This window comes from Sycon ciliatum, chromosome 4 (assembly GCF_964019385.1).
Source record: "Sycon ciliatum chromosome 4, ocSycCili1.1, whole genome shotgun sequence".
Lineage (NCBI taxonomy): Eukaryota > Metazoa > Porifera > Calcarea > Leucosolenida > Sycettidae > Sycon > Sycon ciliatum.
Genome location: NC_088646.1, coordinates 19,960,959 through 19,977,948, shown reverse-complemented (window position 1 = coordinate 19,977,948; position 16,990 = coordinate 19,960,959). Strand labels below are relative to the sequence as shown.

Below are 16,990 nucleotides of genomic sequence, written 5' to 3'. Positions count from 1 at the left end.
AGCGAGAGAGAGATAGATAGATAGATAGATAGAGATAGAGAGAGAGAGAGAGAGAGAGAGAGAGAGAGAGAGAGAGAGAGAGAGAGAGAGAGAGAGAGAGAGACAGAGAGAGACAGAGAGAGAGGGAGAAGGAGAGAAAGACAGTAGAGCAGGCTTGTTCAAGAAGATCGCAAGACTGTGTCTAAAGGCCCATTCACAATGCCACTTTTTGTGACGTGACATGCGACACCTGCGATGAGCTGCGACTGCGACACACAATTCACTATCTTTTACGTGTTTGCGACATCCCTACGCAGTGCGCCCAGAGTAGAAACTGTACTCCATTTGTGTATGTCATGCGTCGCTCGTGTTGCAAAGTTGAACTTCGGTCAACTTCTGCGACAGCGGCCTTGCGACTGCTTGCGATAGGCATTCCTTGTCGCAAGTGTCGCATGTCGCAGTGCAGAAAGCGATATTGTGAACGGGCCTTTACATTGCATCAAGGTATCCAGCACAAGAAGTGCCACATACACCATGATGCACACGCAAAGCTATGGATACCTAACAATACTACAGCGCACAGCACAATGACCATGCCATACCTGCTCGGGTTTGTCCAGGTTAATACGGATCAACTTGTAGCGAGGAGACTTCAAATTGGTCATGAATGAGAATTCGCGGCCATCATTCGCAATGTACTATCACACACAAAGGAGAGAAGAAAAAATGCAAAACAGTAAAGTGGAAACAGCAGGAAATTTCTCTATTGGCCCAGCTGGAATGTAACTAGTACGTATCGACCAGCAAACCAGTGCACACATCAAATATGCACTTTCCTGTACAGAGAAGCTGAGAGAACACGATACTTACATCATACTTGGCATCAAAGTTGTCAATCAGCTTTACACAGGGCAGCATATCTGCATGAGAGAGAGAGAGAGGGAGAGAGAGAGAGAGAGAGAGAGAGAGAGAGAGAGAGAGAGAGAGAGAGAGAGAGAGAGAGAGAGAGAGAGAGAGAGAAGTTGAGCAGAAAATACAGGATACGATAGCATACAAACAAAAAGTTCCAAAGACTTCGCAGAGCTGCAGAGCCGATGGAAACAAGTAGCAACTGCGGTTATACTTCTTCAGGACTTAGACTCAGTACTCAGTGGACTAACAGTTAGTTTGAGCTGACTTAGTACTTATATATAGTACCACGGACATTACACACACACACGATACAGCGCCGTTTGTGTCCATACATACCAACCTGGAGGCTTGAGTTCCCTGGACAACGAGGCTGAATTCCCTTGAGTGTGACCGTTTTCCCTGGACACCAATTTTTTTTAGCGAATCCATCATTAGCAGACTGATGTATTTTTCATGACTGCTGCTCAAGCAAAAGGGATGTCATTGCATGGAGCTGTAGCTGCACAAGTAAACTTTCTGTTGACTACCGTTATCTATACCGGCGATCCGTTGCAGTTCCAGATGTTTTTTTTTGTCTAGTATGTACCGTGTGTACTTACAACGGATCTACAAGTTCGAGGAAACACTAAAAAAGCGTCAAAAAAGGAGAACTTCGATTTCAAAAGTTCCATCTCAATCCCTGGACTTTCGCAGGACATCCCTGGACCCCGGGACAAACACCCTATTCCCTGGACGGTTGACATGTATGTGTGTCTGGGGACTGGTCAATACGGCCATACAGACAGAAAAGGCTCACACAGCTGGGAGAAGGAAGCGCTTGCTGCTGTTCGGAGTTTCATCCTAAAAAAGTATCAGATGAAGACAACTTCTCAAGCGTGTATAGAATAACGTTAATACATGTAGTACTGTCTGTATGTGACCAATGCGGGCCCGGACTCACCAGTGCATCCAGTAATGCCATTAGGTAGGTCAGAGAGCTTGCAGTAGTAGAGTCTGTTGACCGGGTCACATGACTCCACGATGCCAAGAATAACGTACTCGCCATCGTCTGTTACTTCCGCCGAGCTGACAAACACACACAGGCACACGCACACACACACACACACACACACACACACACACACACACACACACACACACACACACGTGAACGTGCACACACACGCACACACACACACACACACACACACACACACACACACACACACACAAACACATACGTACACACACGTACACACACGTACACACACACACATGCACACACACACACACACACACATGCACACACACACACACACACACACACACACACACACACACTTGTATTTCTCCAGGACAGCTTCTTTCCAGCTGAACTGGACATCGCACACCTGAGACAGCACTTCCAGAAACAGTAATCTCGCGCCACAACAAATTCAAAGCCAACCACAACCAGCCCACAATCGATACAAAGAAGTCTACACAGGGCCTAGTGTGCAGAAACAATCAGCCAAGTTTTCTTTTGTGGCCAAAGCAGGAGTGCACTGGTTCATTCACGCGATTTGAACCCGTGGGACTAAACATAATAATGGAAAATGCCAGTCCAGGCATTCACGTGCTAGTATCAGTTACGAGTAACCAAACATCCCTGATAAGTTGTGTGAGAGCACGGAGTAGAGAAGGACTGACGGCAGCGGGATATCCACTCTCCGGGAGCCAATTGCGGCAACCCACACAGACGCACATACGCGCGTAGATACATTTGTACAGTCAAAGACTTGAAAGAGACCCTTACCACATCCACTTGGGCTGCTCGGGGCATTTCCAGCACAGGACGTCATCAGACTGGGCTGTGCCCACAATGTGATAATACAACTGAGGTTGCAACAGAACAGAACAGCAGTGCAGGATAAAAACCATTAGTATGCTTGAGAGGGACAGGGTGGGTGCACTGAACGGGCAACGGGCATACAATCATGTGGATGAATGTAAGTCTGATGAAGTTGACTTCACTGGCATACACCGTATACACAAGCAAATGAAAGATGACCATCGTCACGGCAGGGTTAAAGAAACGCTATGTAGTTAGTACACAGCAAGTTATTGACAATGGCAACAACGACAGCAACAACGACGACGACAATGACAGCAGCAGCAGCAACAAGCATGACTGTGAGATAGGACCAGGACCAGGACCAGACCTGGTCTGGCATGCACACAAGAAGGAAGAAAACATCGCCGCCGGACTTACCATCTGATTGAGATTGGCATCGGTCTCCGTGCCATCAGACTTATCACCAACGGGGTAACGCTGGAAAAATCAAGCAATCGGCAGAGAAAGTGTTACATCTGCTACTCAGAATAACTCTTTCCCCTCAACAACAAGATAGACTGGCATCGCCACAGTAGTAATGCACCCTTGTGCAGCAGGCAGATACATGAAGCTTAAAAGCATGCACACCAAACAATGTTTGAAACGACATTTCTCTTATTGGCCACAGGCCATCGTGAGAATAAAAGATTTCAAACATTCAAGCAGGGTGCGAGGCGAAGTGTTCAAATTCATATGGCAGGATTATGTACTCAATGGGTAAGGCAAGGGTAAGGATTATGTACGTGCTGTAAATGACATTGAGAGTCAGATTAGGGCTTGCTCACAGAATACAGTGATATTGCCGAATGCACCCAGGATATTATCAGTGGTGGTACAATGTGGTTCATACTGTTGACAGTACTACACTCCCGGCCAGAGAAATCGGACCATCAGAATAAAGCGCTCAAGTGTATGTTTGAATTCTCAAGAATTTAATCTTTAAACAGGACCATAGCCGGTAAACCATCAACAACATAGCTTTCACAACATACACAATAGAAGAAGCCTTTGTTATCGTGCGTCCATGCGATTGACGAGAACTTGATGTGCTCCAGCACGTCGCTCAGCTCAGCACTCGTGTCAGCATCGCGTACCTGAGCAACAACAGCAACAGCAGCAACAGTCATGAGCAGCAGCAGCAACAGCAGTAGTAGTAGTAGTATGAGAAGCAGAAACAACATCAATGGAAATAGGACACCAGTACACACCAGAGGACAAACACACACACACACACACACACACACACACACACACACACACACACACACACACACACGCGCGTGTGCGCACATGTGCACACGCACACACACACACACACACACACACACACACACACACACACACGTGCACACACACACACACACACACGCGTGCACACACACACACACACGCGCACGCGAAAGCACATGCACAAAACATACATCCACATCCACATCCACACACATGCACATGCACGAGAGCACACGCACACACCACGCTGCCGAAGATGACCGTGGGCACTAGGCATCCTGTGCACATCACACCATACCTTTATCGTCTGCCAATCAGACCCGCTGCTACTGAGGCCATACGCCACCAGCTTGCCATTCTTGGAGAATGCCGTGCTTCCAAGGGCCACTGTGCCATCTTCGGAGAATGTGTTGGGATCTAGGAACACCTTCGGCTCATCTGTCAACTCCTTGTATGAGTACAACACGCTGCAGGGGAAGAGACAAAGAATCCTCAAAACTGGGGAAAGACCGGGACGGGTGCAAGCTTCTAAACGCAAAGCATCATCTAGGGGAATCGTGTGTTGCTCCCTACATGGGAGCTCGCACACATAGTATTGTCTAGAATCAAAATTTCACCAGTTGTAGTCTTCGGCGTGCTAAGTCGAATGGCCTCGCTCCGAGGAAGCGAAGACGCTCTGCTCCCTTCTTGCTATACTCCCAATCAAACTCGCATGTATACTCCCCCGAAACTGGGCGAGTGCACCCCTACTAGGGTGTTCAGTCACGTGATTTTTGACAGTGATTCATCCACACCGCGACTTCACGTATTTTCGTATTGCGTGATGGCACACGTCAGGTCACGCGTGATTGCTCAGCGCATGCACCTTCCTGCGTAAAATGGCAGTGTTCAGTTCAACGCGTTCGCGTGCAGCTGTTCGACAGCTTCTTCACAGTCCAAGTCCTGTTTCCGTAGCCCATTTCGTTTCGGAGTGGTGGTGTCTTTCAGTTTTACGTTGCATGATATTCTCCTGTTTGAAGCAGTTAGCTGTGGTGTACGCCTTGTGAACTGTGGCCATCGTCTTCTACGTCGTCGACTTCATGAAGGTACGTTCACTTGGGTAGCGTAGTGTGTAGCCGATTTGAGCAGTTTTGCAATTTCTTCTTTCGTATCTACCTGTGTACAAAAATTCAAAAATTTGAAATTTGCATTGTTCGTCTGCATAGGTGTATTGCCGTAATGGAGGATTTCCCTGGCGAGTACTGCCGAGAAGCTGGCCTTACGACGCAACTGCTGTTGGACGCTGCTACAAGTGGGTTCGATGGAGGCCGTCGTCGCTCCAAAAGGCCGAGGGGTGACAAAAATACACCCGTGTCCAATGGCTTGGTACTTGAGCTTGCAGTGTTCATGACCAGCAAGAAACTGCCGTGGTCAGCCCTCCATACCTGGCTCTCAACGGTCGAGGAAACGTTGCTGTCCTGTACTGCGAACGCCCTCACTGCCAAGGTGAGACGGTGAGACGGCTTCAGGCAGCCAGAACCAAGCTGCTCAAAGCATCCGATCACAAGTCTCTGTCCACACTCTGCAGTGAGGAATTTGCATACCCTCAAAGCCAAACACGACCAGAGCATTATTCTGGCACTACATCTGTGCATGCGTGTAGTGGTGGTACTACTAGTAGTGAAGATAGAATGGGTGATGTTGACCGAAATACCAGTGGCAGTGGTGGCCGTGTCCTGCCGATTCCAACACTTGTCAGTAACCTGAAGAAGCTGATAGGTGAGAGCACCACACCTGGAGGCAGTGCCACTGAAGCGAGCTCGTCCACTGCCAACCAGTGACCTGCTGTTGAAGGAACCTGCCTACTCCGTCTGTTTATACATTTGTACAGTCAATAACAATTATTTATTCTTCTGTGTGTGTGTGTGTGTGTGTGTGTGTGTGTGTGTGTGTGTGTGTGTGTGTGTGTGTGTGTGTGTGTGTGTGTGTGTGTGTGTTGATTATGACGATGATCTTGGTGCGCCTACACAATGCTCATGTTGTGCGACTCCGCCTTTTAGTCATGCGTGCGGTGAATGTGAATATCACTGGTCTATTTAATATTGCTTTAGTTTTCTTTGCTTCCGCTGAGTGCCCTGTTCCCAGCAAGCCCAGGTCTTCACTTTGACACCCTACTTGTTCCACTGTGCTTTTTGCTGGTGTTGAATTGGACCATGTTGCTTTGCGTTTTCCTGTCAATGTTGATGGCCGGCGCATACTCGCTCTCTCTCTCTCTTGTAGAATTTTTGGTTGCACTGCCATGCATTGGTGAACTGAAGTGCTTTGTAGCCTGCAGCACGTGTTGGTACTGTTGTCCCGTTGCTGTATTACTATTTGTCGATCTGTGGTCTTTAGTACTCCAAGTATGTTGCTTTCTAGTGGACTTCTTGCATTAATCGCTTGGTTGCTATGGTGGTTGCTAAGGCCCATATTTAAAATTTGGCCGTTAAATTTGAATTTTGACGGTAACCCTAGGTTTTGTGGAGGGGGGCAATCAAGCAACTAGAAAATCTAAGCAATCTGAGCTTTTTTTCCCGTTGCCATGCTGGTTGCTATGGACGGCCGAAAACAGTGCATGTGCCATATCCTCAATGTACTTGGTCCGACTTATTAAAATGTGCGCTTCGCTTCAAACCTCAAGCCTATGTCCAAAGGAGCACCTGTACTAAAAAATCGACCAAGAGACGATAGATAGATTACTACTGTGTCGTTTCTTGGCCTGACCTTGTAGTTTTCATCTCTGCTGGTGTCTCAGGGCGCTTCTTCAAGTGCGTCAGCCTGCAAAACGTCGACATTTTTTCATCTCCTCCAAGCTACACTGCGCTTCCTTGATTTTTTCACTCCATAGGCACAATTTAGACGATCGACTTCGCCTCCTCCTCGTGCAGTACGACTGCCAGAATGGTGGCTGTAGGGGTTTTCGCCTGACGCTCCCACGACACTTTCAAATGAGGCGAACAAGTAAACCACCACGCATAAAAAGATCACTTCTCATCAGGGAGTAGTACAATACCATACTGGTACTACTGCCTGCTTCTCATCACCGTGTGCCGCGCGCGTAGAACTACCGAGTCTGATCTGTGTCGACATGACTGTCGACACAGTCAGCTGCATCAGACCATGCGTGCTCTTCCCTGCCTGTTTCACGAATCTACTGGCCCCTGAGACTGGCGATCTTGTGACGCATCGCGGCTCCGAGGAGTCGGCGGGGACTCCGCACCATTCACGTATTCACCCTTTCTGCGCTTCAGTTTTCCAGCCAGGTTGTCGCCTGAAAGTCGACCTCAAGGGCGGTTGTTTATATCGATCAACTTCTCGACAATCTCTTCTGTACTCTTGATTCGTCGGCCGCCACATCGTGAACGAATGCGAGAGAGATCAGCACAACCTGGACGGAGCGATGCAGGTGCTTTCTGCACGAGTTTCTGGATGACGCGTTTGCTGTTACATGTACTTGATTCTTCCAAGGAAACAGCGACTGCACTCGGCGATTTCAATCCGCCAGGAAGCACTCGAGAACGATCACCCAGGAGTTTCTGGTACTCCGTGACAATTCCCCATCGTAGTGGGGTGTTGATTTCAGCACCAGGCCTTCTCTGTGTTGCGCGAGAAGCAACAGGAGTCCTCTGACGACAAAATTTGCACGCAAAATACTCGAGTCGACTAGGATCCTGAGACGCTGCCTCCTTTGGGGTTGGAGCCATTTCTTCTTCAACATCACAAATCGACAACTGAAGGATAGTGTTAGGTAGCTGAAAAGTTTGTTCCGTCCTGAGATTATTTGAATTTGTTTGGCTGACGTTCGAAGCGAAACGCACATTTTAATAAGTCGGACCAAGTAAAGACTATGCACGTATAGTGTGAATAGCACGGAACTTCAAAAGACCATAACTTTGGTATCCCTTGGAATTTTGACCTGAAATTTTCTCTGCAGTCTTGTAATATGTTGGTCTTTCAGATAAAACAGACCTTTGTACTTAAATCTCTCCCAAGTAAAACCACCTAAACTCCCTACCCCTACTACAGTAGATACTGTATAGGCAGAAAATTTCGTCGGTCAATAATTTCGTCCAACTCCAAAGAAAGGGAGTTCGTCCCGTTGTAAATTTCATCCCTGGATCATAAGATTGTATTGAAAAGCTGGACAAATCGACATTAGTCTGGCATTTAATTTAGTCCAAAGCTCCTTGGACGAAAAAGACGAAATTAAATTCCAGACGAATATTTCTGCTTGTAGAGTAGAGATAGACTCCTGTTTGTTTGTTAGGTGCTTACCCTTTAGTTAAGAGAAACACTTCGCTAAAAGTAATACACTCACGCCTATAATGTCTTATCCGGACTGTCCGGGACCGGGCACTGGCCATAATTTGAAAATATCCGTGACTCTGAAACACATTCATTTTGATGGGGAAGTACCAGAGATCTGGCATATGGCATCACCATTTCCACAAAAACAGGCAAAAGCTAGTAATAAAGGGTTTGCTCCCCACACCGGAGCTCGCGCTATTCCGCCGACTTTACTTGACACTTGACTGGCAGTCGTGAGTCAGTCAAGTGTCAAGTAAAGTCGGCGGAATAGCGCGAGCTCCGGTGTGGGGAGCAAACCCTTTCTTACAAATCATCACCGAAGTCGCAACCACTACTTCGTACAAAAGCTAGTAATATTTAAACTAAAACTCGCCCACAGGGTCCTCGGTAGACTGAGGGAGAGGGGGAGAGAGAGAGAGAGAGAGAGAGAGAGAGAGAGAGAGAGAGAGAGAGAGAGAGAGAGAGAGAGAGAGAGGAGGGAGGGAGGGAGGGAGGGAGGGAGGGAGGGAGGGAGGGAGGGAGGGAGGGAGGGAGGGAGGGAGGGAGGGAGGGAGGGAGGGAGGGAGAGAGAGAGAGAGAGAGAGAGAGAGAGAGAGAGAGAGAGAGAGAGAGAGAGAGAGAGAGAGAGAGAGAGAGAGAGAGAGAGAGAGAGAGAGAGAGAGAGAGAGAGAGAGAGAGAGAGAGAGAGAGAGAGAGAGAGAGAGAGAGGAGTCGATGATACAAACTGCCAGGACCTTACTAAGCACTAACCTCTGGTTTTGCAGGCCGGTGTTGTGGTAATGGTAGAAACTATCGCCGCGCCGATATGGACAGCCAGTCTTGGGATAATTATACGCGTCAGTGAGGCTGATGGAAGAGAGAGAAAACGAAGAAGTAAGAGAACGAGCCTCGACGAAAAAGAATTACAGCTACTTGTACTACACATAAATAAGATGTGGGATCACATCCACATGGTCATGTGTGTAGATGTGTGCATGTGTGCATGCAAATGACACTGTACCTCATAATGTGTTTTGAAATACATGTATCATGCCTTTCAGGTGCACATGCACACACATGCACACACATGCACACACATGCAGGGGGTTGGAAGGTGTTCTACATTGGTACAGCCATCAAAAGGCGTCCCGGGGCCCGACCTCGGGGAAATGTTTAGGAAAATTGGGCCCAAACAGCCCCATAATTATTTCATTGCTTCAGAAATCACAGGATAAAAGTATTGGTGCGGCTTTGGCCGCACCTGTCGCACCGGTTCCGACACCCCTGCCATGGCTGACAATCCACCAGCTAGCCACGTATAATCACTATAGCCACTATTATTATAGCGTGCAATGCATGTTCTGATTCTGGGATAACATCGTAATATCCGATAAAAGGCCACACACAAGGCCACACGTTTTTACTTCTATGTTTCTCGTCACCCGGCGGCATACGATTCAGGAGTCTGGAAGAAAGAAAAAAAACTGTGCTGCACTGTGGGGACCAGCACATGCACATGTGCACCCTGGCCTGGCCTGAGCGACACATGATGCCAGGTCGCTGCATGCAGTTTTTGTTGCGCAATCTAGCTATGCGCGCACAGAAGCTCCTACCATGTACTAGTTGCTAACTTTGGATGCTATTTTACACGGTGTATTGGTCGATTTTAGTATGACCAAAGGTCTAGTAAACTTTCTTTTTTTCGGTAATTTTTTCCCACCTCTCGCATACGATTTTAGATTTTCGGGTGACGAGCTAGAAACATAGAAATAAAAACGTGTGGTTTAATTATCACTACATGTATACAACCGATTACTGGTTGGGCCAAAACAAATAATGACCTTGTTTCGGGTCGGTCGACCGGGCCATTTTTTCCCAAATTCTGAAACTTTTTTTGGTCCCAAATGTATACGAAAGGTACCAATGCCATGTGTGCAAGTGCACTCAATGAGTCATAAGTCCGTCAAATCTCAACCGAATTCTACAATCAAACTACCGACGAGGTAGCAGAGATTCTCAGCTGTCGGCTCCAAACACTCCGGGGTTGATGCGAGCTAGTATAACGGAGCTGCAAGCACTCGAACGTTTTGCTTGGTTTCTCAGGATCTAGGACGACAGGAATACTGCTGTACAAGAACAATCAGTCAACTGTGACATTGATCCTTACCATGATACATGTACAAGTATTATGTACATTGTGTACAGTGCGTTTCAAGAATACAGTGCGTATCGGTTATAGCGTGGTCGTGTAAAAGAATATACTGCCTACAAGAATGAACTCTCATGTTTTCATAATCATAACATGGGTTTCAAGTGCACTTTTATTCTTACAAGCAATGTTATCGCATAGCAGAATATATCGGTCCTAAGAATGGACTTTGTGTCGCGAAACATGCCAGACTAGTACAACGTGTATCACCTGTAGTAATAACATCTGTCCAATGCAGTTCTGATCTGACTCGCGTTGCGTCATAGTGCTGCAGGTTCAACTGTTTTGGTTATGTAACTCATGTTGCATAGCCAAAATGGTAACTACAGTAAAACCTGTAACTCAAGACCACCGTGACTAGCGACCAGCCTGGTACTACCGACCACTTCGCCAGGCACGGACGGTCTCACATTCAAAATGCACTGTGACTAGCGACTACCTGCTGAACGCGACCAGCGACCGCCTTTTCTTGTCCCAAAGATGATTTTTGACCCGTAACTAGCGACCGCGCTATAGGAAATCAAATGTTGCTCGAAGCTCCTTCTTGAAATTTTGATGATTTTCCGTGGTCCTGAAAGGAATCTTTCGATGCTACAGCTGAAGAAATGAACGCAGGTCATTTTGACTGTGGAGTCGGTGTGGACTGCACTACACCTGTCAGAATTTCAAGCGCTGTCTAGAATAAAAATGAGAGGAAACGTCTTGGAGAGCGCATCGAAAGCGCTCTCTGATTGATGTTACTACTCGGAGGAGACACAAAGACTAAGCGGCTCTGTCACCCCAGTAATACACACGAATCGACGATGGCATCAAGGAATCCAGAAACAAAGCAGCACCGCAAGGTCCTGATGCTGAAGGATCGCGTTCAAGCAATCGAGAAGTCCCAACAAGGACAGTCGGTACGATTGATCGCATGAACGAATTTGAAGCCCAGCGCAAAACGAAACTTCCACAGGGAACGTTTGACTCCTGGCTTCAGAAGTAGGAGCTGAATTTGATGTCCGCAAAAAATACTAATCTTCTCTCTCTCTCTGTCTCTCTCCATCTCTCCGTCTTTCTCTCCAAGGGTGGTTTGACCTGAAATAAGAATGGCATTGCGCAAGTCTTGGAGAATTGTACTAGCTGCATTTTGATATACATAATAATTATTATCATATAATGGGATCCATATATGGTCGCGCGGTGCAAACCTCTAACTAAAGACCACCTGCTACTAAAGACCGCTTTTGCTGGCACCAAGGGGTGGTCGGTAGTCACAGGTTTTACTGTATATGTGACTATGACCAGCTGCATGCACAGTAGCACTATGTTGCATGTACGATGATGATCTTCCTGCCTCTGTGCACATGCATTACATATGATATGTCACACTTGATGTATCGTGTGTAAGAAATATCGGAAATAAGAATAGAAAGTCGTTTTTCAAACACCCACGTATAACCGATACCTACAGTACTGTATAGACGCATGATTTCAAAAAACCGTTAGGCCAACATCTATACCACATAAAATCTGTGATCACTTCGTGCATAAAAAAATTGAAATAATTGGGCGTTTGCTATCCGATCGCTTAAAAATCTGACAGTAATTGCGTGAAGGACCTGAGCAATATTCGGAAAAAATTCTCAAAAAGCTCCAGCCAAATTTGAAAATTTTCAAAAATACTATGTGCCTATATTTTTGAAATAGACTGTAGGTGCTCTTGTTCATCAATAACACAACAATTGATGAACCAAAAAAAGTATCCAAAAAAAGCTTCATTCTGGCCGACCGAGTCTCCTTTTTGAGGGGTTGCCGACCCGAAACAAGCCTATTTTTTGTATTGGACTTATAATGATAATTATTCTGACTGAATTTTGATTTAACGTACCTTTTCAAATATGTTTCCTTGACCGAGCTACCATTAATGTATGGCACTGATAAATCGTTCTGCGCCTCCACGAATTCCTGCGTCTCCTTTGCATCGGGATCCTCGAGCGACCGGTACGGGTCGGCGATGCTCGTGCCATGGTAGTTGTCAACAACACTATCGTCTCGTCTGACCTCTGGGTACTGCCATTTCTGTGTGTGAGAAGACATGATTGATGTTCTCTCAGCTGAGAACAGTCCAGTTACTGCGGCAGAACGAAGGCAAGAAGTAGAGAAAGCTCTCAATGACAGAACACGTTGTGATTTCCTGATAGCATCAGCAGCAAATGTATATTGCATGATCCAGAACAAAAATGAAAAATTCTAAACTGTAGTGTAGATCTATTGTACGTGTTGTGCTTTATTTTACGTAATTACGTAGATCTACGTAGCTATGTACGTAGACTCTACGTGTAGTAGGCTAGGTACACGTGCACGTGATAGACTGTCTGTCCTGTAGGCTGTAGGCTGTAGAGTGTAGTACGAGCTCATGTCATGATTATCAAGTCAAGAGTTCATAACCCGGCCCAGGTGGGTTATGAACTCTTGTTCTTACATGACACGTGAATCTGTGACGTGATCGTTGCCGGGGCCATGGCCAATAGGCGATCTTCCCGCCGCGGGCATAATCAGGCCATCAGGACCATTTGACGTCATTTCGGGAGTTTCAGGACCGTTTGACGTCATTTCGGGAATGTTCGGACCGTTTGACGTCATTTCGGGAATAATTTTTCGACCTTTCGACCTTTGACCTTCCCTAATATGTTGCTTCGCGATGTAAGAAATCAAATCAAGCACGCTCTGTCTGCCATGATGGCTGAATCTTGCCCTTGCCTGCAGCCCTCGGGCCTACGGCCCTTGGGCTGTAGGCTCGGGCAAGATTCAGCCATCATGACCTCCTGAGCGTGCTTGATTACATACATGTACATCATATCAAGAGTCCTAACCCAGGTGGGTTATGGACTCTTGATCATATGAGTAGGTCTACGCGCTTTCTGGAGTTTTTTTCATCGACACCATGCCCACATACTGTGACATAGTCATTGCCCACAGGCGCTAGGCATGGCAGGAGGGTACCTGGGTTGTACACCGGACCAAGTTACGAACGGCAAGTTGTGGCGCAACCGTAGTGCGCTTGGTTTTATTATTCTTCGGAAAACGAATCGAGATGAACACTGTAAAAGCAGAAATTTTCGGTGGTGTTTTATTTTCGGTAACTTCGGTGCCGAAATTTTCACCGAAAATAAAACTCACCAAAAATGTCGGTATAGTACTAGTACACTTACCTGGAACGCGGGTTTACCGAAATTTCCCTCCGCCGAACCGCCGATTTTGGAGAATACCGAAAATATTACACCACCGAAAATTTCTGCTTTACAGTAACGCATGTAATGACGTCATGCTAGACTAATGACTATGTGGAGGGTACTGGGTAATAAGAGTTCATAACCCCCAGGGGTTATGAACTCTTGGTAATAGTACCGGTGTAATCAGAGTCCACTACAAAGCAGTAAATTCATCATGCATTGTGCTTCAAGTCTGCGTTCGAAACTTATAACAGTTTCTCCAACTGCAAGAATCGTGCAATATTGTAGGGAGAGTCGGCTACAGCTTGACTGACGGATGAAGACGACTGAAGGGCTGCAGAGTGGCGGCTTTGTGCTCTTCCTGGGCAGTCGAAAAGGAAGTGAGTTGCATCCTCGACGACTCCAGGGCAGAAAACACAGTAAGGCAAGTCTGCAGCTCCAATGCGATGGAGGTAGCCATTCAGAAGACTACAGTGGCAGGTCATCAGCTTGTTCAGCTTGCAGGACGCTTTCCGCGTCCGAAGTTCTCCGAGCTTCTTGGTGTCTAGCAGTGGTGGCGGGTACCATGTTGCCTTGTGGACTGCAGTCTTTGTGGCTTGCATTGGAAGACGGACATGCCCCTGGGGGGTGTAGGCCTTGGCGGATAATGCCGGCAGAAAAATTGGCAGAATTTGGTACTTTTTCTGGTAAGTTTCATGCATGTTTGGTATGTGGATAAAGAAATGGAGCAGAACTCGAGGAAATGCCCGCCATAAGGTTTGTATGGTTCTGCCAATTTCACTGCTTTTCGAGCAGAATCTGCCACCTTTTCGAGCATTATCCGCCAATGCCTAGGGGGGGGGGGGGGGGGGCTGGGTACCAGCCGCAGCCAGGCGATCTACTTTGTCATTGAGGAATAAGCCACAGTGACTGCCAACCCAGACAAGGTGGATGCTGCTAACAAGCTGGCTAATGCTCTTGATGGCCTCAACTTGAACACAGGTATTGTATCTGGGCTCATACGGTACGGATCGCCAGCAACAGAATAACAGTCAACGAACGACTGCCCGTAACAAGAAGGTCTGGCTGCGAGGTTTGATCATCGGTGTTGGTGAGGCCACCCGTAAGTAGATCTCCTGCCACAGAGAGACCGGCTACTGCTGCAGTTACCTCGGCGGTGAAGGAAGTTGCTACCACGCCTGCAGGATCGCTGCCACTGCACACTTCGTCTTCAGAGCGTTGGCCTTCAGTGACTTTTATGACAAGATAGCTGCTTCCTCCTGTACCCTTATCAGTGACACTACCATCTGTCCAGACCTCATATGCCGGACTGAGATTCAGCACAATTTAAAGAGAGGAAACCTTGGCCTGTCCAGGCACTCCAGGGCTGCAGACAACCGGACATGCGGGGATCATCTCTGCTGCAGTCAGTGATCGTCAGGTTCTCTCCACCTTTGCCCATGGCGGTGGTGGCGAAGGCAGCGGGATAAAGACGTGCTCAGTATAGGGAAAGTCTCCTGGGCTAACTCAGTGTTGCCAAGTGGTCTTGTCATGGTGTAGGCGTTGGGGGACCTGAGTGGGGTGAACGATGCGAGCAGGGGTTGGGGCCCGGTGTTGTGACGATGAGCAATATTAATATAATTAGCCAAATTCCCAGCCTGGCGTGTGATCTTTGTATGCAGCCGCGGCAGGGCACCTGCAACCTCGTAGAGCTTGGCCAGTGGTGTACAGGACACACATCCTGAAGCGGCGCGCAGGCACTGGTTGCAAGCTGTCTCCAACAGTCGTTTTTCACTGTTCGTTGTGAGGCCATAGTATGCAGCCGCGCCATATAACCCGAGAGACCTTCAAGTTCAACCACTGATACTCGTACTACTGTCAGTACTGAGTACTCCCTGCTTTCAATCGACCGACAACGACGAGGACGAGGCGGAGGTGCTCCGCCTGGACAACCTCTATGCGGCCTGTGCTCTAATGTGGATCTACCATACAGCGGTGTTGTCATCCAGAAGAAGCCAGAACACCAAGACTTACGGTTGACTGCCGAACGACAGCCGGCCAAATCCGAACCGTGATAGAACCAGTACATTCCTGAATCTTCATTCAACCGCTTCGGGACTTGCTTCTTTACCTTGCTGGGGACCGTGTGCGTCGGTTCCGCTGTTCCCCTTGGCCGTGACTTGGTTTCCTGGGCCGTTCCTCTAGCCAGGTGGTTTGCCTGTTCGCTGGGTGACCATTGCAGTTTTCTGGTTCTTCCCTACTTCTGTTGTGCCTCCCTGTTTTCAACACAGTGCGTCATCCGCCTTGTAACAATACATAATTGTTAGCCCTTGTACTTGTAAGTACAGTACAGTTGTAGTGCAGGGTGACACACGCATTTTGCGGTTTACGCGACTGTTACGTGTTTGCGCCTCTCGATCTCCTTGGCTTCACGAGGACGGCTACTCGTCGGCTCATATAATTATAGTGTATCCTGTTACGTGGCACACTGCATGCTGCCTGGTAGGCCCAGACAGATTCTGCTCCGCTCGCCTCGACATTTTGCCGCAAAATGTTGCTGCGAAATCTTCGATATTTTGCCGAGCCTGGCACAAGAAACTCGATATTTTGCTCCGGAAAACGTGTATTTTATCCCTTTCCCGTACAATTAATCCCGTACAACGTTTCATAAAAGTCGCAGGGTCGGTTTCCCAACACGGGTTTCCAAGCACGTGTCCCTGAGTTCTTCCTAAATCATGTCGATCCACTCGGAGTGAATTCCAGTGATATTTCGGTGACCTGATCTCGTCCTGGGCAGTGTGTCCTGCTGAACGAGTAAGGAAATCCAAGTATCAGGCATCGATTTTACCCAACATCTCGATATCTTGCTCCGATTTTGCCGGCAATTTCCGCTCTTTCAATTCTTCGATATTTTGCCGAAAGAATTGCCGGCAGGATCTGTCTGGCCCTACTGCCTGGCCAGTGATCACGTGAGTGGTCACTCTGAGTGAGGTGCGACACCTCTCACGAAGCCGAGCAGTGCTGGTTTGTCGATGCTCCGATCCGAGAGTGTTATACATGTAGCTGTGTGCACGGAAGACCCTTTGTAGAGTCCCGCCATGGCCCTATGCATATGGGAAAGTATATCTCAGTCTCAGACTCTGCTCGGCTCGTTTCGGCCAGTGGGACATAATCATTGCTGTTTATGCAGCTTTCGCGCCGACGCGTGTAGTGCAGGTTGTCCTTGCTGTGAGTCGCGGAGATGTTGCTCTGAATGTGATCCTGGCAAGTTATTCCGCTGGCACTCTGTCCTGTGGGCCCTGGAGCGGA

The 16,990-nt window shown here is 47.7% G+C and overlaps 1 protein-coding gene across 1 annotated transcript in view; it reads right to left on the bottom strand.

Annotated features, from left to right (window-relative positions):
• LOC135814905 (prolyl endopeptidase-like) overlaps positions 1 to 12,728 on the bottom strand; it is a 27,501-nt gene extending 14,773 nt beyond the window's left edge. The window contains exons 1-9 of the mRNA XM_065328103.1: positions 12,358 to 12,728; positions 9,050 to 9,145; positions 4,272 to 4,440; positions 3,736 to 3,837; positions 3,122 to 3,181; positions 2,666 to 2,745; positions 1,832 to 1,956; positions 850 to 899; positions 582 to 677 (exon numbers count right to left, since the gene is read on the bottom strand). Of these exons, the coding sequence (XP_065184175.1) occupies positions 582 to 677; positions 850 to 899; positions 1,832 to 1,956; positions 2,666 to 2,745; positions 3,122 to 3,181; positions 3,736 to 3,837; positions 4,272 to 4,440; positions 9,050 to 9,145; positions 12,358 to 12,695 (1,116 nt within the window). The 5' untranslated portion in view covers positions 12,696 to 12,728. The remainder of the gene's footprint in view (positions 1 to 581; positions 678 to 849; positions 900 to 1,831; positions 1,957 to 2,665; positions 2,746 to 3,121; positions 3,182 to 3,735; positions 3,838 to 4,271; positions 4,441 to 9,049; positions 9,146 to 12,357) is intronic.
• Positions 12,729 to 16,990: the final 4,262 nt, after the last annotated feature.